At 38.0% G+C, this 23,589-nt stretch overlaps 3 protein-coding genes across 3 annotated transcripts; 1 reads left to right on the top strand and 2 right to left on the bottom strand.

The window, feature by feature from the left end:
• Positions 1-1,479: 1,479 nt before the first annotated feature.
• On the bottom strand, positions 1,480-9,290 carry lamp2 (lysosomal-associated membrane protein 2). The gene is made up of 9 exons (XM_029511997.1): positions 9,118-9,290; positions 7,114-7,229; positions 6,463-6,673; positions 6,211-6,372; positions 5,880-6,115; positions 5,670-5,789; positions 4,780-4,834; positions 4,525-4,695; positions 1,480-4,204 (listed from the first exon to the last, which is right to left on the bottom strand). The coding sequence occupies exons 1-9, from the start codon at positions 9,161-9,163 to the stop codon at positions 4,065-4,067; spliced, it is 1,257 nt and encodes a 418-aa protein (XP_029367857.1). The 5' UTR covers positions 9,164-9,290; the 3' UTR covers positions 1,480-4,064.
• A 215-nt stretch (positions 9,291-9,505) lies between these two features.
• cul4b (cullin 4B) lies at positions 9,506-19,098 on the bottom strand. Its single transcript, XM_029511996.1, has 20 exons — positions 18,159-19,098; positions 16,926-17,041; positions 16,709-16,812; positions 16,555-16,624; positions 15,822-15,895; positions 15,568-15,730; positions 15,258-15,347; positions 14,844-14,926; positions 14,694-14,761; positions 14,410-14,528; positions 14,105-14,297; positions 13,902-14,006; positions 13,709-13,819; positions 13,483-13,568; positions 12,548-12,655; positions 12,329-12,442; positions 12,125-12,230; positions 11,830-12,002; positions 11,582-11,734; positions 9,506-10,681 (listed from the first exon to the last, which is right to left on the bottom strand). Exons 1-20 carry the CDS (start codon positions 18,649-18,651, stop codon positions 10,586-10,588), a joined length of 2,625 nt encoding a protein of 874 aa, XP_029367856.1. The 5' UTR covers positions 18,652-19,098; the 3' UTR covers positions 9,506-10,585.
• A 946-nt stretch (positions 19,099-20,044) lies between these two features.
• Positions 20,045-22,854, top strand: mcts1 (MCTS1 re-initiation and release factor). Its single transcript, XM_029512450.1, has 6 exons — positions 20,045-20,245; positions 21,274-21,426; positions 21,519-21,616; positions 21,770-21,903; positions 22,460-22,527; positions 22,615-22,854. The coding sequence occupies exons 1-6, from the start codon at positions 20,235-20,237 to the stop codon at positions 22,694-22,696; spliced, it is 546 nt and encodes a 181-aa protein (XP_029368310.1). The 5' UTR covers positions 20,045-20,234; the 3' UTR covers positions 22,697-22,854.
• Positions 22,855-23,589: the final 735 nt, after the last annotated feature.

Below are 23,589 nucleotides of genomic sequence, written 5' to 3'. Positions count from 1 at the left end.
AGTGTTTAGGAAGGTGCTTTAGGAGCTGTGGGTGTTGGAAAGGTCTAAGAAGCAGAAGCATCAGGGTTGGATTATACAGACTGGTAGCCAGTGCGACTCTTCCTCCGACCAATCAGGTAAGAGATAAGCACAAGGATGATTAGGAAGCTGAGCGCCACACCCACTGCAATGGGCACCAAAAAGCTCAAATCAGAGTCCATGAAGCACTCCTCAGCTGACAGACAGAAAAGAGGAGACAGAGACTGAAGGTTAGTGGTTCAGTCAGCAGAAAAGACTAGCGAGACAGAGGGTTAGAGGGAACATAGCAAAATTAAGAGATCAGGACCTATAAAAAGAGGAATCAATGATGCGAATGTAATGTGGATTGAAGGGGAAGATTTTAAAACACTGCGAAAGCAGAAAAAAGAAAATCACTAAAGAGGACATGACTTATTACTCTCCATGAGAGTAGCAGGAACAGGCCAATATTTTGGGAAATACATAGTATTTTTCTGTTGAGTAAAATAGGAAGAGTACCTTTCTTACATGAGTTGTAATATGAAGCCACAGCAAGGTGAGCATAAAAACCGATGACAGAGAGAAAGCTTCTGTCCAAGAGAGGCAAAATCTGCCTTCATGGCCCATGAACATATTGAATGTACAGAAAAAAAAATAAAAAATAAAATAGTTGAGCTTAGGTTGGTTAAAGCAGTGAAACGTGATATTGACCAATAGAAGTTAACCATTACAAGTTTAGTTCTACAGAGAAACAGATGTTACTCTGCTCTTTTATAAAGGCCACTGATATTTACATAGAACACAATTCTTTTGCTGTGACAGTTTGAGTCTCCAGTAAAACCACAGCTGCAGTGCTGGGCTGTGGCCGCTCTTGGTATTACGGGATCACAGTATGAGCTGTCTGTGATACACCAAAGACATTTTTCTGTTATTTTTATCCATTAAATTCAATAACAATTTCATTAGTCCTGTTAAACTCCACAGCTGAACTTTACTCCCTGTGTATTTCACAAAATGTTGAACTAGTCCTTTACCAGTCACACAGTCAACACCACTGAACACTAAATGGAAACACGAACACACCATGTTGGTAAGTTTACATAATTAGTTAAGGAAATGAAGCAAAAAGGCAGCAGTTCGCCAACAATCCCAGCAAGGTAAGCTAGAAAGATTCATAGCCAGTGGACATGTTTCTCTTTCTCCCGATGAAATAGGCCAGCAGAACGATAAGAATGAGTACAAGCAGGGCAACTCCGACAGCTATGGGAACAAGGAAGCTCTCCCAATCGGCCTGGCATTCCTCAGCTAGATAAGAGTGAAGAAAGCACAGAGGTGAACATTTTTACAAGCAGCAATAGAACAAAAAATAAAAAAGAAAGGTTAGTGTGTGGGCAGCAGAGAGACGTAGTCTAACCAAGAATTAAATGCATGGACAGTTGACGTAGAGTCATTTTGAAAAATGAATAAAAATTTACTCCAGTGTCCAGGACAGCAACGCAGTTTTTATTTCCATAAATCTTAAAATACTAAAAAGCTCCACTTAAGTCTGACAAACAATTTGAAATCCAATTTATTATAGCCAACAGTGTGAGAAAATGGAGAAGAAGCAAGCAGTCATCTGCATCCACATAACACACATTACTGTTCTTTAACTAGATGGTCTTGCAGCACTGATTCCCTTTGCTGAATGTGTGTGTGTGCAATGTTCTCAACTGGAGCTGGGGAAGAAAACAAGGAGCCAAATAATACCAGATTACCGTGGATCTTAAACGTATTAGTTTGTTAATGAGAGTACAATACAGTTAGTTACTGAAAGGCACAGCCATCGTGGTCAAAACTGGTTAGGTAAATTTTTTTTTTTTTTTTTGTTTGTTTTTTGAGAACTAAGAAAACAAACCAAACCAGAAACATTTATAGAGGTGCTGCAAAACCATCGTAATTAAGGCAGATGAGTTTGTACAAAGCTGGAATACACAAGACAGCAGCAATCATAAGCCAAAAAAAAAAAAAAAGCTCATGTTTAATTTATCACTGTTAACCATATACATGTACCATGTCCTGGGAAAGCTGATTTCATAAGCAACTTGAAAAAGCATACATTTTTTTTTGCCTTTTTGATTTTCTGCCTGCTTTGCTCCAGTCCTGAATGGTGAGCTGGTGCAAATCAAAACAGTCCACAGCACTCCACAGCCCGAATTAAGAAACATTACAAAGCTACTACCAAATGTCACACTGGCTTTTTATCATTACATACATAGATACATACACGTGCTGCGGCTTGCCTACATCCTCCACCCGATTCACTGCAACCTGCACTGGTTCATGGACTTAAGGGCCCTAAAATCCTGTTTTCAACCTCTCACTTTGGGTCACAAACGAAACAATTTTCTGCCAACAGTTTTGGTTAACTTGAGATTTAACATCTATAATATGTGTTTTTGCTGGTAGAAAGGTTCATAAAATCATTCCAAGAGGAAGACAGCTGAGACTAAATTAACATGGTTTCAGGTTTTGGCAGCTGCTCGCCAATAAGATTGTCCAATACACCCCTTTTATATTATTCATTAATTTTTTTTTACCTTTACGGTTATTTTTTCAACTTTGATTGTCATACAATCGGTCACAGAGACTTAAAATTAAGATTTGAAACAAGCTTTTCAGGGTCTTTAACATTCCCTGATCCAGCTGCAGCCCTCAGAGCTCAAGCACAGCCCAGAACAACACACAGATGAAATTAGGTGACAACAGCTTCAACATAATGCTAAATATAAAGAGCGCCTTAGTGCATTTATATGTAAATATCCCTATTTCAGGAACACCTGTGCTGAAATTAACATCTACACAATCATACTATCCCTTTTCTTAACCTAATGCCAAAATATATAGTAGGTGGAGAAAATATATAATTGACCTTTTCTCTCAGATTTATCTTCTGTTTGGAACATGTGCAAATCTTGGAGACCTTTTTAAAAAGCAGACATTCTGACATAACGTCACAGGAGAAGTATAGCTGGAATTAATATTAAAAATGGCTTCATCCCTTGTGGTTCTGTCAGTCGTAGGGATTCAAGACGGCCATCATTTAGGTCATTAGTTTAACAAGGGCTTCTACTGCTTGATGTGTGTTCAAATGTCGTCCATGAAAAAGGCCTATTAATGTTCAAACAACTCAAAGTCTGATTTCACATTCTTAATATAATTAGAGCCACAAAATCAGGACAATAATCCCAAAGTTTCTCCTGCTCCACAGGGGCAAACATGGGCGAAAGCACATTTCCTTTGACAACTTTTTAAATTGACTAGACCTTCGTCCCTGCTAATGAATTTCTGAGAACAAAGAAAGGAGGCTGCTTGGAAACTTTCCTTTGACTTTTGTGAAGACAATCCTGTGGAAAATTATCATTCACGTCTTAGTGTAGATAATGATGGGAAGGAAATATCAAACCAAAAAAAAGGAAGGAAAAACAAAATGCATTAAATTAAATGATGACAAATGCAAGCAAAGGGAATGTCTGCACAGCAAGTGAAGGATCTCACAGCAACAAACTTTAACAGTCACATCTTTTCTCTAAACTCATGAAAATGTTACTTTTCAATTTGTAAATGTATAAATGCTACAGTACCTTTATGACTCATCTCTGTATGGTGGATACTGAACCTCACTTCTCTTTTGATAACTTAAAAGGTGTTGCGGATATCTTGCACTTGCTCATCAAAAAAGAACAAAAAGAAAAAAAAAAAAGAACAAAACAAAAACGAACAAACAAAAGAGACACCCAGAAAACAACAAAAAAAAAAGTAACACAAACAATGGGGGTAGACAAGTTTGGTCCTTGAGAATTATATGAAACTCTGCATATTTGCATGGATTTTTTACTCCTCTTTTGTGTCAGCTGCAACTGCAATTCAAAAATGCTCCAAATGCATTTTATGTCTCATAACAGCCAATAATATAAAATACCAAGAGACAGTAAAATCTGTCAGTTTTCCCAGGGGACACTTTATTTTAGATTTAAATTCTAAGGACCAGACTTGGAAGCCACCCTGATATATAATTCAGGATCAATTTAAAGGGTTTGATATCCAACATAAGTCTTTCTTCGGCCAATCACGTAAGCAATCACTACAATGAGAATCAAGCCAGCCAGAGCGGCGCCAACAATGATTGGGATTAAGATGCTGGTGTCATCCAATGAACATTCATGGGCTGCAGATAAAGAGAAAGTCAGTCAACAGGTGGAACAGTTTTTGTCTGAATAACAACAAATCCAGAGAGATAACAGTGAAGCAGCCAGTCAGATGATCGTTGAAAACAGTTGGGTTTTCCCTTATTATATTTAAGCTAACATATTGCTATGATTAAAAAAAAAAGGTTATCATGTCTTTGTGTATCACCTTATCTAATGCACACACCTTGTAGTGAAACACACCCTAGCAATAAAATCCATAAAAAACAAAAACCAAAGGGGGAAAAAAATGTCATGAGCCAGAATGAGGGTTAGGGACATAAGAACAATAATAACCTACCTGTACTGAAATCATTCTTCTTGACTTCAACGGGTTGCACTTGTAGGTTGAAGGTGTAGAGGGTGAGGAGGTCAGTGATGGTGTAGTTCTGCTCCTTGTTACACAGGTAGGAGCTCCCAACAGCTGCCTCCCACAGACTGAGGCTGGTGTTACCCTGATTGAACACCGCTCCTTAAAATAAAAACAAAGACACAACATTAGCTTGGTTCTCAGTGTTTTACCTGGTCTTTGTGAGCGAATGATTCCTCTAACTACCTGAGCTTGTGTTTGCAGTCACGTTGAGTGCATGAAGCCAGAATTTCTTTGTGTCCTGTTCAAAGAGAGATACATGTTTAGAGAGACAGTATTAATTTTCAACAAATGCGTGCCTGTCTCTGGCAGCCATCTCAGCTAACAAACTTTTTTTTTTTTATCTGTGCAACAATTCCAAGGCAAGGAAAGGTTTGAGGATAGATGTGCTCATCAAAAAGTTAGTTATGTCTATATTTGCATGCAGGAAGAAATAAAATTAGCATCAAAACAAAAATCAGATTTAATTTTATATTAATTTTATACAGTGTGCAACGGATGCACCTTATCCACTGTTTTGGTTTTAGAGTCTTGTTCATCATAGTTGCTGTTGCCACGTATATATATCCCAACTCATCATCAGGGTTCACGTGAAAATTTAAAACTACTTTCACAATTGTGTGGCAAATAGACTGTGTCAGCAGACATTTTTTCTTATACAGATAGACAGCTAGCCCGCCTCTGTCAAATAATAAATCCATCTATCAGCATTCTCAGAAACCAATAATCAACATGCTATATCTCATATGATCACTCTTAAAGTAAAACCAACAATTCAGTGTTTCATTGATCATATTCCTTATATTTCCTAAAGAAACTATTTGGCATGTAGCTTCCTGTAAAATGTCAAACTGTTTAAATGCTAAACAGAAACTCTGGATTACTTTTCCATAATTCTGTTGATGGCTGCAGCTTCATATTTACTGTACATGCAGTGATATCAATCTCCTTATCAAGAAAAAAACTACTGCAATTCAGAAAATGTCAAGTGACTCTTTGGAAACTAAATCTCATCGTTTCATAGAACTCCATATTGTTTGATCAAATAAATAATTGACAAGTTTCCAAGGACGTACGTTGGTGAAGGTGAAACTGATGGTCATTGTGTTTGACATCAGCTGCAGCTCACTGCTGTTGACACCACATGATCCAGTGTATTTGGTGACATTGGGCTCCAAGTTCATCTCCTGATATCTCTATACCAGAGGTAAGAGAGGGAAATCAAATCAGCAGGGTCCGGGAACATTTGTATAACAACTGGAACACGTACAGCGTTATGAACATACCTCTCCTTGCTTAAAACCAATCCGCAGGCCAAAGGTGGCCAACAGACAGACTGTGCTGTTACCAGTCTTCACGCTGTACTTTCCAGTAGGGGGTGGGGTGGGTGGGGGGGTTGGGGTGGTGGTAGGAGGAGGGGCAGGGGTAGTGATGTTTGTAACAGGAGCGACAGTGGTTGTACTGGTGGCGTGAGTGGTGGGGGGAACAGTGGTTGTGGGTGTATCAGCTTTACAAGAGGTTACTAGACAAGGAGCAAACAAACACAGAAATCATTATTAGAGATCAGATGATAAATGTTATGGTCTGGATGAGACGTCTTGCTGCACCAACACTTACTCGTTTGACTCCTGCTGCCGTTACTAACAAAAGCCTGTATGAGCACGTTCCATAGTGTCATATTTACATTCTTGGCCTGGATCAAATCATCACTGTTGCAGGAGTAGCAGGTATCCATGCCTATATTTGTAATCTGAGGTTTCATAACCACATTTACAGTTTCTGAAAAGAAATTTAAACACATATCAGCATCAGTGCAGTTCCCTTCTGCTATATATATTCTTTCTGCTAGCAGTGTGAGATATAAGTTACCATTTGATAAAGAATCAGGGAACAGAGATGAGTCATTGAGATTGTAGAAGAAGTTGATAGCGTCTGCCTGGTACGTTTCTCCGTTCTTGGTGAAATTCATACTCAATGAGTGCCCGTCTCCAAAGTTCAGTTTCAATGTTGAGTCTTTGGCTTCACATTTACTTCCATCTTTCGTGGCACCATTTGGAAGTTCAAACTTGACTGTTTTGTTCTAAAATAAAAGCAGTAGAAATGTATTTAACATCATTATAAGTAGTTTAATAGCACCTCAAAGCAACTAACTTACACTTGCACTAGAATTTTTACTTAATCTGAATTGCTTGATAATAATATAAACTATTCTGACAGAAAGTAAAAAAATAAATAAATAAATGAATTTATATATATATATATATATCTGAATTACAAACCTTTCTTTGAGTTACTTTCACCAGCTCAACACAGGACATAACAATTGCAGGATATGCATGAGGAAAAGGCAATAACTGAAATGCTGAACAGCAAGAATCAATTTGCTGTGTCATGATCCTGTGAAGCTATGACTTCCTTTCCTTTCTTAAGGAAAAAGCGTTGCCTGATGTAAATATACCCAACAGTTATTTGTGCTCATAAAAGGTTTTGTATTCAGTGAACCTGAGATCAGATACTCACCTCTTTGTTAGCTAATTCATATGAGACTGAGAAGTTGACCATCATTTTGGCATAGAGGCATAATTTTCCCCCAGCGTCTGTGACATTCACCTCAACTCCATGTGACAGGTGGAAGACTGAGAAGAGATAGAACCATTACCATGCATTTTTTATATATAGTTATTTTAAAAGGAGTCTGATTGGAATCTAATAAATATAAATTCAAGGATGGTTCATCTGTGTTCTTTCTGTACCAATACAAGTGCTGAATGACATTGGTTTATCTTCATAGCTGATGTACCAAAGAACTACTTGTCAAAATATAGGCCTAAAACATAGGCAAAAGAACGTGTTTTAGGAATCTAAAAATGTGTAATAGGCTTTTACCTGTTACGAATTGGAATATTGAATACAATGACTCAAAAAGCCAAAGATACCCTTCTGGCCCTTTTCCTATATATACACAGTTTGTATGACCCCAGGTTGACCAAGGTGAACAGCAAAATATTGAGTAATACTGAAAAATGACAGACCATTTCTCAAAAAATATTTCAAGACAAACATTTTACCTTTCTACTTCCAAGAAAATATACAGTCTAAAGGAAGAGGGGGCAAAGTTCATTCAGATTAGCTATATGGTTTTAACGCCATGATGTGTCATCACCTTAGCTACTGCCTGCAATAACCCCAGGGTAACAAAAACCTGCAGCTGGTATGAGCGAAGACTCGCAAAGAGCTTTCTGACCTCGTGATAAAAAATTTTATTGTTGTTAATGTGCACATTCTGTCCTTTTCATACAGTCTATTGTCATGTGACACACACCTGGATCATGAGTTCTGGTGGACTGACACATTTTTATTGACATTAGATGTGCGCCTTCTGCGCCACCATGATCTGCATCAATATAATAACTGACATAATGTCACCACAGACAGACAAGCTATCCAGAATGAGCTCTGGTTCAGGTTTTGAAGTTGAACTCCCGCTATACAAACCCATGTTTCTAATATGTATATATATATACGCACACACACACACACACACACACACACACACACACACACACACACATACATTTATAATACTATTTAACACCAGCCTAATGAAATTGACTTTTAATATCAGCTTTTGTCAACAGTTCACCAACTCATCTAGTTTATGTTGAGGGCCGTATGAATCCATTATGTGTGGTTTGTATGTATGTTACACATGTATATTTTAAACCAGCCGGGTTTGTTGATCGTTTTATCAGCTCATGCCCTGTCACGTGCTGAACCTGAAACCTGCTCATGCTAGCTTGTTAATGCTAACCGTTGTTGCTGGTTGAGAAAAAGCTCATAATACACTAGTGGCCTTTTTTTTTGCCTGTTGCCCCAGGTCTGTGTGGGTAATGTTATATAAGAGTTGGCATGACTCTCACATGTTCAACAATCTATAAATACCTCGACCTTTAGGATACAAAACAACTTATTATCCAATAGACATGCTAACTGCTAAGTTAGCTAACCAACCAAACACAACGTAAAACACCAGTTTTAACATTTAAGCTGAATTGACATTCACTTTTAATTCCCAGATTTGTGGTCACGCAGTGTCATGAAAACACAAATTGATATTAAATGCATGAATGTGGCCTTTTAGGCTTTTACAAGACAGAAAGGCTGTGCTGGCTTTTTGTTGACGTAGGTAACAATTAGCAATGAAGCTAAGCTACATTAGCACAACATCACGACCAGACTGCACCCTCTCTAACGAACAGCTGGTCATTTTTACAGCCTGAAGAGTAAATCCACAACCAACAGGGCGCATTTATGTCAGTATAACTTTATACACTACAGAGAGATATCCCTAAAATCGTTTCTAGCAACATTTAGCCCCAGCACAGCTGCACCAGGCCCGCAAAGTCCAGTAAGTTTAATCACGTCACTTCGCAGAAACAGACTGCCGTTTTTCTTTTTTTTTAAATGGCTCCAAATCTGTGAATCAAAATTGATTCACAGATTGGCCGGTGTGATTGTACATACCTGCCCCACAGGCGAGGAACAAAACGAGGGTCGCATGGCGGGACATGGTCGCCTGATAGTGTCGGAGCGTCAGCTAGCAGAGAGGCTAAAACAAATGCCGGACAGGGTCGCTCGGTTAGCGGCGCTGGGAGTCACCGCAGAGCCGCCGCCGACTGTACCAGGAAATGTAAGTCATATGACGAGGAGCAGTGTGTCAGAGACAAACAGAGGCGGACTGCAGTCTGTCTTTAATTTCTGTCTTCGCCCTTTTACAGAGTTAATTATTGTACCGTATGCAGTCTGAATGCTGGCAGGAATGTGAGTGTTTGAACTGCTTACTAATGGGCTGTTTTCTTACAAGACAACGATGAGATGATTAGAAAATAACGATAAATAATAGAAAAACAGATTGAAATTGTTATTTTAATCCGAAGCAATAAATCTAACAGACTCATACAAACAAGGGCATGTCTAATCAATGATCTTTTTCCTCGCTTTGAGGTGACTCCCACTCCCACTTTTCAGCAAAGGCCTGAAAGTCCCACAGAGAGACTCAGAAAAAAATATAAAATGTATGTGGCATGACACCAGTGGAGATGGGGAAACAGGCTCTGATAGCGTTGTGCTTTTAGTATACTTTCTAAGGGTTAACAAAAACAACAACAAAAAAAAAAGCTGTTTTGTCAAGTATGTACAAACACATACAAAGAGAGGAAAAAAAAAACAATGAGAAACTCAAATGCATATACTTGTACAATTTAAGTGTTTTAGCAGCTTGAATACACCCTATAACAAAAGAAGTGCTCCTTTTTTGGCACAAACTGATTTGAATGCTTTCCGTTTTCATGATCAAAGCCTCGTCAAACAACCTTAAAAATGATAAACTTTGCTGCCGGATCACACATTTGACACAGATATTGTCCAATTGTCAATTCTCTAATCTGAATATTAGTCCGATAGTCCCACATTTGACACTGGCTGAAGAAACAAGCATTGGTTCAATTTCTTTGATCCTTTCTTTCTCCAGAGTGTGGTACATTTTGAGCAGTTCATTGTGTCAGCATTGGCTTGGGATACTGAGTGAACAAACAGAAAAAAGTGAAGTCATAACAAAGAGCATATTGATTCAAACAATGGAAAAAGACAAATCTAAGTTTGAAAATAAATATTTTTTCTTCCCCCCTGGGAAAAAAAAAAAGCAAATGGAACATCTGTGTGTTTTCTTTGTCTGTTCATGGTAGCCCAACTCTCTCAGAGGCATTGAGAAATATGGACAATATTCTCTTTTCAGTGGGCATGCAGTCCACAGGATCACAAGACCCCTGACAAAAATCCTGTGGAGTGGTATCCATTCACTTGTCGGTCGATAGGTTGAAGATGATAATGGTTGACATCCACTGGAGCAAAAATATTTTAGAGACCGATCACTCAGAGCAGCTTTCAGCCTGACTAGACCATCTGCATCTCTTTCTTTCTGTTGCTGCTTTCATTAAGCCACATAGTTGTATTGGTTGGAGTTCTCCTTGTCACGCTCCATATAGTCCCTGTCAATAAGAGACTCTATCCTCTTCTTCAAGTCAGCAGGCTGGAAGAGAAGAGGAAAGACAGGAGGCAGAATCAAACATGAGGCTCATGTCAACATTTATGGTTGTTTTTTTTCATCATCACAATGAAAAGTGGAATCATAATACCCATAAAAGACCTATTTGTTCATGCCAGTTTTGATCTTATTCTGGGTTAGGATAATGACAGACAATGGGACCTTCAACCTGTATGCTGGGTGCTATAATCTTAATGTTTCTTTAATTTATTTGAAAACAAATTATGGAGGTAATGTATAAACAACACGTGGATTTAATCTGAACAAGAAATGGAAGAATTGAAAATTTATAGCTGTCTGTGTACTTTTAGAAACAATATCTAACTTCCCCAAATTCATAACTTGTGTTTACAGTTATAAAAAAACAAAAAACACATAAATTAAAATTTAAATCTCTGTTATGTGTCTGTGCAATAATTACATAAGGTTGATAAGGATATTAAATACTGAGTCTGATTTCTGAAATTTAGCATTTGATCAATAAGTATATTTGACTGGGTAAATTAAAACCGGCACAACTTCATAACTTTTGAAACTGAAAGCTAGCTGTCAATTAAAATGATAACTAAAGCCTGTGACTCTGCATCGCATAAACTGAATATAGAATATGGATGGATCACTGATAACAAAACAATAAATTGAGGTTGAAACAGTAACATGACATTTGAAGCAATGGCTCACTTCCATATAAAAATCAAGGCAATATTTCAAAGATTTAGCTGTCCTAGTGACCTAAAACACAGACCATGTAATTAAAATACGTAGCTTAAGTACAGCTCAGGACCTTTATTTCTCTCCTCTCTGCTCATTTCCTGTCATCTCTCTATTGCTGCTATTAAATAAATGGGAAAAAATAATAAAAAGATTCAAGGTTGTGCTTATCACCTTGACAGGGAACTTGAGCTGGTTGTAGACCTCTGACATCAAGAGGTTATGGCTCAGAGTCTTCCTCATCTTCATGATCCGTACAATGGCAGCATCAATCTGATACTGACGATCCTGAAAGACCCTTTCTGTGGTACTTGCCTGCTCCTCTATCTGGAATAAAAAGAAAAAGAAAAAATAGGTTAAAATAATTTCCAAAAAACTTGGCGAAAGAAATTGGAGAAACCTGTGTAAGGCAACAAATCTACCGTTTCTTTCATCTGGATCTGGTTAATTTTGATTCTAAAGAGTTTGTGTTTGAAGTCATCATTGCAAGAAAACTTGTCCCCATCCTCCACATCTTTGCTTTTTGGGATTTTGGTGAGGACTCGAGCTTTTCCACAAGCAAGGGATTGTAGTGTCCGGCGGAGTTCACTGTCCTCTGTAAATGATCAGACACAGTGTTTTCAATCACTGGTGAAGAATATGTTGTTCATCACAGCCATAATTTCTTACTCAAAAATCTATGTGCTGCCAAGTAAACTTCAATGCGATGATACAAACCTATTCCTGTTGCCAGCTTGATTTCTTCCAGGGTAAACTCCTCCCCTTCATTAAACATCAATAGCACAAGTGTTTGGAAAAGTGAAACCTGTAGCTCCTTCTTGCCCTTTCGAGGAAAAAAGTCAGATAAAAAAAATTACAGTTAACCCTGTTTATTTAGTGAGAGAAACACAGGTGAGCATTCTTAAAGAAAATGTTATCCACCTCTTTAAATTCAGCTTTTAAAACACAATGCCCTAGTGTTGATTGCCACTGCAGCTTCCTGCCACTGTGTTTGCCCAGGTAGAAGGTCTTGAAGATCTCTTGCAGTCGCACCATCTGGACACAGGTAACAGAGGCATTACAACTGCCACTCTGTGCATTTATCATATGGTACGACATAAAAACATGTTATAAAATTTGCAATATTTGCTCAGCACTGACCTCAGGAGGCAGGTGCACTTCCATTGGGACATAGGTTGGCCAGTAACCCATGGTAAGGATGTTAACAGTCAGCTCAATGTTACCAGGAATGTTTTGGCACTGCATATACTACAGGAACAAAAATTAAACATAAGTGACATCCACCAGGCATTTCAACACAGAGCAAAAATGTCTCTCAGCTTTCACACCACATGAAACTGTAGAATGTGAAAGTCCCGGGAGCTCATGCAGCGACAGAGTGAAGGGTAATGTAATATGGTCTTGAGGGCTGGTTTGACTGATATTGTGAAGACTTAGACAACACATCATTTATCATATCACAGGGAAGCAATTGCGATGATTGTCCGATAAACAGTAAAATTCTGCTGCTCCTGGTACAAAATATTCTGCATCGAAGATTGGCCTTGTACAGGTGAAGTGACTGATTGTGTTGATATATAACATTTTAAATTAATTGTTTAAGTGTAGTATTAAAGATACAATAAATAACATACTATTTATATTAATATATTATGCAATGTATACTATATATACACACACACACACACACACATTACATAAGCAAACATGCAGATCATTTCAATGTATTTTTGTGAAGTTCATCAGGCAAAACAAAATTACTCAACAAATAATTAAGAAAATAATGAGATAAGTAATAAGACGATAACTGAAGCCATTTTTTGTGGATGCCCTAATAGCATATATTTGATTGTCAAATGTATGGCATTTGATAGCCCAAGGCAGTCTGTTAGCGTTTGATGCGACACTGAGGGAGATTGAACAATTGTGCCTTTATCATTTGGATCCCTTCTGCATTAACACAATGACCTAACAGATCAAGTACTCTGTCTGAAAACAGCCTGATAAATAATCCCAGTAACCTAGGAATAAGTGAAAAACTCATGTAACATTTAACTGACAATTCTTATTCGTACCTGTTTGAACTGCACCATGATGTCCTTAGAAAGCTCCATGTCCTTAAACATCCCCTCCAGTTTGCTGGTGAATGCAGCTCCACATTCTGGGGAAAAAAAAAAAAAACAAAACAAAACCACACAAAAAAGAAAATAGCAATCAATGTTGGTTCAGAGAAGATTCAGTTTTCTATTTATGTTTCATGTGTTAGTATTTTCAAAAAAGTTACTGATGTAATAAACTAACCATGCTTCAGCTTTGATAACATCGATTTTTCAGCATCGACAGAAGCACTTTTTCCAACCAGCAACCTCTTGGCCAAGTCCTTTTTGTAAAATGCCTCAAAAACATCTTTTCCTACGATGACAATACATTTTCATGTTAACATCCTCAGAGGACAAAATAACTTAACTGAACCAAATGTAACAATCAATATTACCATAGATGAATCTAAAGATAATCATGATCTTATCCAACATCTTCTCCAGTTCCTCATCTGTTGCTTCTTTGTTTCCCGCTCTTAGCTTTGAATCCACATGTTTCGCTGTAAACAGCAGCAGATTTTAGGTGAGTACTACTTCTTGAAGATGAGGATTATATGGTAAATTTAGATATAAATGGATGAAATGCTTAGCTGCCAACCAATGAGCTCTGCAGGTTTATTCGGCCGTTTGTTGATGAATGTTTCGAAAGCTTCTTTCATTGCATTGACAAATTTCTCGTTCTTCATGAAGCAGATGTCAATGATATGATCCACCTTGTCTTTGAAGTCCAGCAACTCTTGTACCATTGTTTTGTCTTTTTCTGGATTGATTACAATTGTGCTTCCAAAAGCCTACATGTTGATTTTCCAGACATTGGAAAACAAAGGAAAACAGTGATAAACACATCCTGAGAACACAGCAACTTCACTCATTTTTAGATTCAGTCTGTGATTACTCCCATACCTTTATGTACTCTATCCAGTGTTGCAGAAGGACTTGAACACCACCTCGCACTCGACTGAAGAGCTGATAAAGTAGAGACAGATCTTGAATTCTGTTCTCATCCAGCAGGTGAGTCAACCCTGGAAGTTTGCAACAACAAATGTCAGAAGTTAGATGCTTCTATAATTTCAATCCCCAGAATGCAGTCTACCAGAAAGGATAGCTGAACATCAAATATATCTGTGACATTTACTGTTGTATGCCCCTCAGGTATACGTTTATAAAAAGTATTTACTATTATGTACCTTTCTGCAGAGTTGCACTAAGATGTTCACCCAACAACTGCTTTTCCACAGTCGCTATGAGAGGTTTTCTGGAAGGAAGAATTGCTCAGGTTACAACTGAATCTTTGTCAGATTGAAACAGCAAATTGAATGCTACGGTTTAATACTCACTGTGTGCTCTGGTCTAAATATGTGATGACCCTGTCAGCCTCCTCCTCCAAGCGTTTGTTGACATGATGGAGATATTCTGGTACCTACAAAACAGGAGAGACAGTAATATTTACACTGAGCATATTCAGTGTTTAAATTCATTCGAATATTACTCATTTTGAAGGACATCTTTTCTTTAATATACCAGAACAATGTCCATTTAACCCATATAGGCTTACATAACTGCAATAATAATTTTGCAGCACTTCTTCAGCAGAAGTGCGTTGTAATGAAACAATTATTCAGCTTGAAACAATTCATCAAAGATCGAGATTGTAGTTAATATATTTCTATATCACTAAATTGATAATTTAACTGACACATCGTTTTTCATCATGATGTGGAATAACATTGTCTAAATTTGGCCCAAATCACCTCTCTCTCCTGCATCAGCCTCTGTCCTTCTGCAGCATATAGGCGATTAGTTTCCTCCAAAAAGCGCTGCTCAAATGAGTCTTGATAAATCTGTCAGGATGCAGAAAACAGGTTTCATTAAATCCATTTGTCACAGGATACTGGCAGCTCACCACCAACCATTGTCACTGATAATCATCAACAATGAAACTACCAAAAAAAAAAAAAATAAATAAATCACACCTTTCTACAGGACAAAGATGAAATCCAACAGATTCAGAGATTTATTCCATCATGTCTGGATCATAGTGAAGATAATAATGGAAGTTACCTGCAGGTCAGAGAGCATGCTCAGCAGACTCCTCAGCAGACTGCGGTCTATTGCCTCTCCATTTCGTTCCCTCTCAATGAGCAACAAAATCCCATCGATGGTTTTACTCTGGACCTTCAAATCACTGATGATGTAGAACCTGAACAGCTCCAAACCCATGTCCCTGGAGACCAGAGGGGTTTATTCAAAATCCACTTCTACTTAAAAATCAGCCTCCCACTTTTGTTTAGTAGTTTACATGAGGGATCACTCACCAGATTGATGGCAGCATTGAATTTTGTAAAACATAAGTGCGGTCCAAAAACAAAAATATACTCCTAATCATGATCTGTGAAACAATAACAAGCATTCAGAGCAGAGCAGGAAAAACTGTGACATTCTTTTTCTTCAAATAAATAAATAAATAAATAAATAAAATGAAGGGATAGTCCAACACATCAAGTTTACATTTCAGAGAGAGTACACTCTGTTCTGAACTGCTGTCCGCTATGGCTCTGAAAGACCTTTCCCAAAAAAAAATAATAAAATAAAATAAAAAATAAAAAACCCTGATTTTGAAAATATAATTATTAATAACAACAAACTCCTGTATATGTCTTACAGCCTGAGGAGGGGGCAATGTATGTATCTTCCTGTCCTTTATTGTCAAACAAATACTTCAGAAATTCTTCAACAGTTAAAGCTCCAGCTTCTATATTAGAATTTATGTTTTTTTCCTCCTTTGGGCTGTTTTTGCTCAGATATTGGAAATAATTGATTCACTCAGCCTACCTTGCTGGCTTATCAACATTTATGGTGAAGCTGTCTGTAAGTCAAGTAAGGTGGGGGAAATAAACATATGCTATGATTTCCACAGGTTTCTTAATGGAAGTGCAATCCTAAACTGTTGGAATACCCCTTCAACATGATAACTAAATAACAAAAACAGCATAGAAAACAAAACCTTCAAGAAATACAGCAATAGTGAAATTTTGTTGCATAACATACCATTTGTCTGCAGTGATCCTGCCAGCACTTGTCAATTTTCTTGAGGAAAAGCACACTGTCCAGGGCATCCGTAAGAACAGCATTAAGGAAAAAATGGTCTGCTTTAAAAGTGATTACATAAAATACCTGATTTTCAGAAAATTTAAAAGGATATTCTCTGAATTGGTCGATCTGTGCCTTGATGTGGTCTTCACAAACAGCCCTCAGCTGTTTGTAAAGCTTGGCAGATATCTTATGGGAGCACAGGTTCTCCACAGCCTGAGGGGACCAAAATATTAGTTTTTAAATCAGTGCAGCATATGAACATGACTACAAAGGGGCAGAATGCCAAAGTGAGCTTCTGTGATAAGTCTGCAGGCATGCAGTAGTACCTGATAGAGCTCCTCTAGATTGTACTTGATGGACGTGCTGTTCTGTATGGCCTCCACTGCCTCCTTAAGCTTCTGCCAGGTCTCCTGTGTGTAGTTCTCAGGCAACTTGGGCTTTTCTGTGAGCAAAACAAAAGCAAAATGTTCTCACACTTCCAATGTATGACGGCATTGAATGTCTTACTGTGGACCTCTCGATCATCATGCTGTGTCACCAGTATCACAGAGCTATTTTAAAACAACTGTGTGTGTTTCTATTTAAAGTAGACCTGGGTGATGTTGAAAGAAAGTCAGGCATTTGTATAAAAAAATGTGTAAGTTAGTTAACAACTAGCCAATATAAATCTGTCAAGGAAATGCTTTCCAAGATTTTTATACCACGGTGTCCATTTCTGGGTATGTTAGATCCCATCAAAATTACATTTTTAAAATAACAACCCTCTATCTGCATTAACTAATCTAACTAATCTGTCCACTATGGGGTGTTACTATTATGTAATATCACCTGAATATTCATTACAGTAAGATCATATAGATGATTTAAATTTGGTGCTTCCCACTAAACCTCTATAACACCCTCCAAAAATGAATCTAAGCTCAAGTCTAAATATGTTCTGACAGTTCAAATTGCTCAGAAAGTATTGTTGCATCATAGACCCCAAATTAATGGCCAAAAACAGACACAAATGTGCTAGTTCTGCCCAGAAGAGTTATGCTTGACGTATTTATCTTACTGGAGCTGCAATGATAAAAGAAAAAAGAGGAAAAAGAAAAATGCTTCGTCAGATATTGATACTGAATTAGATATTCTAGTTTTTTTTATGCAATACTCTGAAATATTTACTTGTTTAAGAAAACCCAATGTGGGGATTTCTGCTTGATATTACTGTATTTATTGTCTAAGGGGCATTTGATCAAGTCGGACAAAACGATTTAGAAATGAAATAATCGATCACGAAAAACATCTGCTGGTTTCAGCATTAGTTTTGAGTAATAGATGGGGGGGGGGGGCATTTATTTTTTCCATTCACTCTCCTAAGCTATTCAAGATATGTCGGTATTAAAATTGTACTTTAAACCTTTAGGAGCAAGAGCATATAAGACAATGACCCATCATGTAACTAGTTTCCAAAGCAGCGCTTGACATTAAGTTGCCCCTGATTGTTTTTCTGTTTGTTTGTTTTTTTTGTTTGGGGGGGGGGCTTGGCTGACACCATCCACATGTGCATCTGCTACCTTTGAAGTTCTTGATGACTAGTTTCTTGGCAGCACCGGGTTTACTGTTGGAGAAGGTGCCGGATCCTGCGGTTTTGGTCAGTCCGTTTGCATGGTGTCCCACGCCGCCGGTCAGGAACACCGCTTTGCTTTTGTTATTTGAACACGAAGCAGCAGCGGCGGCGGCGGCGGCGGCGGCAGCAGCAGCAGCAGCAGCCTCCTCGGCCATTTTCACATCCAGTCCAATGAAATCCACCGAATCCTCAAACCTCAACTTCTTCTGAATGTGCAGCGGAGTGGGGGAGCCGGAGGAAGAGGAAGAGGAGGAATTCAGGGTCTTGGGAGGCGACGGGGAGATCGTGTCAGCTGTGTCTTCCCTCTCGGAGCCGTTTATTTTCCTCTTCTTCGGGGAAGTGATGTTGCCGCTGTCCGGTTTGACATCAGTGGCCGCTGGTCTAGCCTCCTGGGTTGGCGGTGGTGGGGGATTAGGGGAAGATAAACCTGTTGGAAACATGAAAAAACGGGAGTACTAATTCTTCACAGCCAGTCTTCTGATCCGAAACTTCCAGGCTTGCCGGAGAGGGGACGAGCTCGGCGTCCGAGAGCTTGAATCTATCTCGACGGGGAGAGCGGTTTAAACGGGGCCGGTGCTCGGTACAAAACAGACGATTAAGTGTGAAACTACACAGCTCCACCTGGACCGAGCCTGGTCTCTTTCTTGTTATTGCTGGCAGGAGAAGAAAGATGGTTGGCTATTGCTTCCTCTTTCGCCTCGCTTGTCCAGCCGCGTTGTGCTGTCGTTCAGTTTCGGCGGTTAACTGAAGCGGTTCGCTGAAGAAAAATTAATTTTCAACCGAAATGTTGCCACCGCGGAAATATATCCTTTCGTTACGGTTAAACGTCCGTAAGTACACACGAGGAAAAATCGTTCATAAAATCCTAGTTGGTGACCTCACCGGAAGTACTTTGTACAAAAGTACTTTTTGCACAAGCGTGTTTTTTTTTTTTTTTTTTTTTTCTTAAACGGACTCCTGATCTATATCCGGTCTGGACACAAGATGGCGCCAGACTGTCAACACCCGGAGCGTTGGATTGTTGAGAATATTAAAAATACCTTTCATCACAGTTAAAATATTAACTAAACATATTAAACAGGCTATTCTTTTTTTTTTTATTTTCTAAAAAAACCCATACATGTAAATAAAATTCCTGTATTCAATTATCAAAAGGAAATTGTCCTTCTTGTCCGATGTATTATTTATAGTACATATAATCGTGTTATGGATGCCACAATATATTTGCAGCATTTTATTTGTTAGTAGATTACAAAGAGTCTGGTTTTAGCTTCTGTGATTCGAGTACACAAATATCTAAATGTACAATGTCCTATATTCTCTGTTCTAATGTCCCGTATTTCATACTCATAATGTATAGTAGAAATCTTCCCAGAGACGCACCAGACATCAGTACTTGCAGTTCTCCCTCCACGATTTTTATTTATTTATTTATACATACAAACTTAAAACATTGAATTGTATTGGGACTGCAATTACGACAAGATAATACTTTATTAATTCCCAATCGGGTAATTCGAATGTCTCAGCAGCACAAGGCAAGAGAACAGGTGACAAATAACGAAATCAAATTGGACACGGAGGACAGGCGACAAACAAACAATAAATAAGACAGTTCAAACCAACCACTTCTTTAAATTGTTTTACTGTACAACTTTTTATGTATCGACGGTCATAATTTTAATGACACTAAATAAAACATTCGATTGGCTTATATTTGATTAAATGCTGACAAAGATTGACCAAACTTAGTTTTTCTCCTTTTACGTTACAGCAGTTTCCGAGGTAACATCGGAGGTCTGTCTGAGCTGCCTTCTGCCGTAAAACGTTGTCGTAAAATAACGCAATGCTTCCACTGTAACTGGCCCTCTGTTGTAAAACAGGCGTGGACCAGCTTGAGCGTTACCTGGCAAAATATTTGTTTTTGTTGCTACTAATTTGTGTGTAACATATCAGATTTGACGTATTCTGTGTGGATAAGCTTTGCCAACACCGAAGAACACGGTAACAGTGACCAACGAGGATGTTTAAGAAGTAGGTTACTGAGTATTTTCATGTTTGTGTAGTATTAGCTAATGGCTAACGCTAACTGTTTAAAAATCCAGTTTAAGATCGATGGATTCTTATGATGAGACAAGCACACATGACATGTTTTATTTGATGAAATCGTCTGTTTTTGTGTTAGAATTTGACAGTTATGAACCTGGATGTTTCTGAACAAGATAATGCCGCCATAAATTTAGAGAACCATAATCAGTCGTGTCATCTTGGGGCAGTTGGAAATATCTATTCACGTCTACACCAGCTCAATTTTGTTTTTGAAGTACATGCTTGAAGTCCGTATCCGTAATATTAAAATGCACTGTCTTTTCTATCAGTGTTTATTGATAAGAAAATTGGGAACTTAATTGTACTGGTGAAAGAATTCAGTTCCTTTACTAACTGTAATGTAGTGTGTAGTAACTGAATTTGGGAAACATTTCAGGTAAAGCCCTGTATCCACAGTTCAACTTGTGCAAACATATGCAAGTACTACTGTCAAAATGTTTAGTGCACGTCATGTTAATACTTATCTTGGAGAGTGTTAGAACTTAAATCACGGAGTCCTTCAAGGTTATATTTTTGTGCAGAGGTTGTTATTATCTTCTAAAAATCAACTTTTCACTTGACCTGAAACCTCCAACATTTTTTGATGATTTCATGTAAATGCCCACAGAGCTGTATACTCCCACCTTAGCAGGTCTTGTCAGTCATGTGTTTGGTATGGCAAATCCAAACAATTGCAGTGGTCAGATTAATAAAGTGCGGTAGAATAACCATAAAAGGTACATGCTTAAGTAAAGTAACAATCACATATATCCATAACTGTTTTAAGGATGTATGTGTTTATATATCTGTTACCTTGGGGACAGTACTCTGGCAAAGTAATCAAAACTTAAGGCCCACAGGTACTTGTACTTTATGTGTTTTTTTTTTTGTTTTTTTTTGTTTTTGTTTTTTTTTTTACCAGAACTCACTGCTGTATCATATACATCTCTTATGTTTCTTGTCATTTGTTTCAGATTTGATGAGAAGGAAAATGTGTCAAACTGTATTCAGTTGAAAACATCAGTGATCAAAGGCATCAAAAACCAGCTGCTGGAACAATTTCCGGATATTGAATCATGGCTCAATAACATAATGCCAAAGAAGGATCCTGTCAAAATAGTGAGATGGTATGATATATTATTTAATTTTTTTCTCCAGTGTCTCAGTGTCCATTGTATGCTTGATGTTTTACATGAGTTTATATGTGCACTTCCTCCAGCCACGAACACATTGAAATCCTGACAGTGAACGGAGAGCTGCTTTTCTTCAGACAAAGAGAAGGACCATTCTACCCAACCTTAAGACTGTTACATAAATGTAAGGTCCATTACTACCAACTTATTTATTTAGTTAGTTATATTCCCATTAGCCACTGCATTGTAACACTTGCTACGCTTCCGGGGGCCCTATAAATTTATTAACAATTCTTAAAAGACAGATATGTCAGTAGATTTTTTTTTTCCTCTACAGACCCTTTCATTCTTCCACACCAGCAAGTAGACAAAGGAGCCATTAAATTTGTCTTAAGTGGAGCCAACATCATGTGTCCTGGGCTGACATCACCAGGTGCTAAACTCTACCCAGCTGAAGCTGACAAAGTAGTTGTATCCTTTTACATGATGTTAGAATACTAACTGGAAAATCAGCCTACTAATTCCCAAATTTTGTACAGTACTGGAGTACTGTAAGGCAATTAGTCAATAACAAATATTAATATGTTCGCTTTTGATCTTTTAAGGGATTACATTTTACTTTTCCTCTTTCTCAATCAAACTTGCTGCTGTGTCAGTTTTCCTCTTTGAAAGATCAATAAAGGCTAACTTTATCTTATATTATCGCTTAATTTTCTGTAAGTCAATTCATCATTGCAGCTCTAGTGGTACTTTTTTGGCCATGTTGGAAAGTTTTGGCCTCAAATCTCTGGCCCTGAAGACCTTGAGATGGTTCTATATATTGATTTTATTTTTATTTTATTAATTCTATATATATTGATATACTAATGTATATCAAAACGGTTTCGTCCAAACTGTTCTGAGCCTTTGCGTAACTTCCTTTTCTGTTTATGCAATATTGAAACATACAATCTTCAAATATATTTTGGAGATTGTTTACATTTCAAGCCATCTTACCAACAAGTTTGTCTTTAACACGAGGATGCAGGCCATAATGGCAGAGGGAAAACAACATGCACTTTGTGTTGGTGTCATGAAGATGTCGGCAGAAAGCATGTAAGACTGCATACATTTTACAGATTACACATTTCTAAGTCTGGTATTCTGATGATGCATTATGCTGTACCTGCCTTTTGCAAATAGAGAGAAAGTCAACAAGGGAATCGGAATTGAGAATGTCCACTATCTGAATGATGGCTTGTGGCACATGAAGACGTATAAATGATGACATCAACAGCCGCAACACTGACCGCCCATCCCCTACATTGCCAGAAAGTGTGGAGCTCTTGACAGTGACATGAGCTGCTAGTCAACTGTTTACACCAATGACTTCCCTGTGTAACCTGCTGGAGGCTTCAGTTGCCCAAATAAAGAAAAAGATCTTGCTTTAAACCTGATTGTTATTTGGTAGTTTGTATTAGATCTAGATTGGGGGGGGGGGTCTGACGCTGGGTGTCTTAGGTCTGATATCAGAGTGCCAGCATAGCTTTTCACAGCCCATGGAGTAAATAAAGGCCTGTACTTCCAACAATACAGGGCAGGTCTTTATAAGGTTCAAGTAGTGTCCCTTTTCTGTTAGACCAACTAGTCTGATCTGCTCTTTAGTGTATAAAGTGTGTAAGTCTATTGTCAAGTTTAATTGGGAGAAAGAGAAATTACTGAAAGATGATCAGAAAAGCTCGTAAAGTGTCACATTTGAGATGTTATATTACAACTACTTATTTAGTTAAAAGTGTGGCTTATTTTAGGTTATATTTAATAGCAAAGTGCTGCTTCATATTTTATAAGCTTGTGCTTCGCATATGAAATCTTATTCTGCAAAGTAATTACAGCTGTAACTTATGTAGTATGGTAAAAAGTCCCTGAAATGTGAATTAGCAGTATGAAGTACTACTTAATGAAAATACTTAAAACACCTTAAATTTGTACTTAGGCAGAGCACTTGAGTAGATGTAATTCCACCACTGTTAAAACAAAGTGCTAGAAGTCACCGCTGCAGAACACCAAACAGTATGTGTGCGCTTGTGTACAGAAACTCTTCAGCTTAACAAAGCAGTCCTTTAATTGTTAAAAAAATTCCTTGACCAAAAAGCATTCACAGTATACTTGACAAGGACC

The sequence above is a fragment of the Echeneis naucrates genome, chromosome 10 (assembly GCF_900963305.1).
Source record: "Echeneis naucrates chromosome 10, fEcheNa1.1, whole genome shotgun sequence".
Lineage (NCBI taxonomy): Eukaryota > Metazoa > Chordata > Actinopteri > Carangiformes > Echeneidae > Echeneis > Echeneis naucrates.
This window is presented reverse-complemented; position numbering and strand designations above follow the sequence as displayed.

What these genes read in the sequence shown, in the direction of transcription:
- cul4b (XM_029511996.1), bottom strand. Translation starts at nt 18,651, where the DNA reads ATGTTTCCAACAGGTTTATCTTCCCCTAATCCCCCACCACCGCCAACC. An exon ending in TATCTTTAGATTCATCTATG is followed by an intron (nt 13,820 to 13,901) that starts GTAATATTGATT and finishes TTGTCATCGTAG; the next exon opens with GAAAAGATGTTTTTGAGGCA. An exon ending in AGATCCAGATGAAAGAAACG is followed by an intron (nt 11,735 to 11,829) that starts GTAGATTTGTTG and finishes TTTTTATTCCAG; the next exon opens with ATAGAGGAGCAGGCAAGTAC.
- lamp2 (XM_029511997.1), bottom strand. Translation starts at nt 9,163, where the DNA reads ATGTCCCGCCATGCGACCCTCGTTTTGTTCCTCGCCTGTGGGGCAG. An exon ending in TTGGTTTTAAGCAAGGAGAG is followed by an intron (nt 5,790 to 5,879) that starts GTATGTTCATAA and finishes CCTCTGGTATAG; the next exon opens with AGATATCAGGAGATGAACTT. An exon ending in GACTGCAAACACAAGCTCAG is followed by an intron (nt 4,696 to 4,779) that starts GTAGTTAGAGGA and finishes TTTTATTTTAAG; the next exon opens with GAGCGGTGTTCAATCAGGGT.
- mcts1 (XM_029512450.1), top strand. An exon ending in CTTAAGACTGTTACATAAAT is followed by an intron (nt 21,617 to 21,769) that starts GTAAGGTCCATT and finishes TTTCCTCTACAG; the next exon opens with ACCCTTTCATTCTTCCACAC. An exon ending in AAGATGTCGGCAGAAAGCAT is followed by an intron (nt 22,528 to 22,614) that starts GTAAGACTGCAT and finishes TTTTGCAAATAG; the next exon opens with AGAGAAAGTCAACAAGGGAA.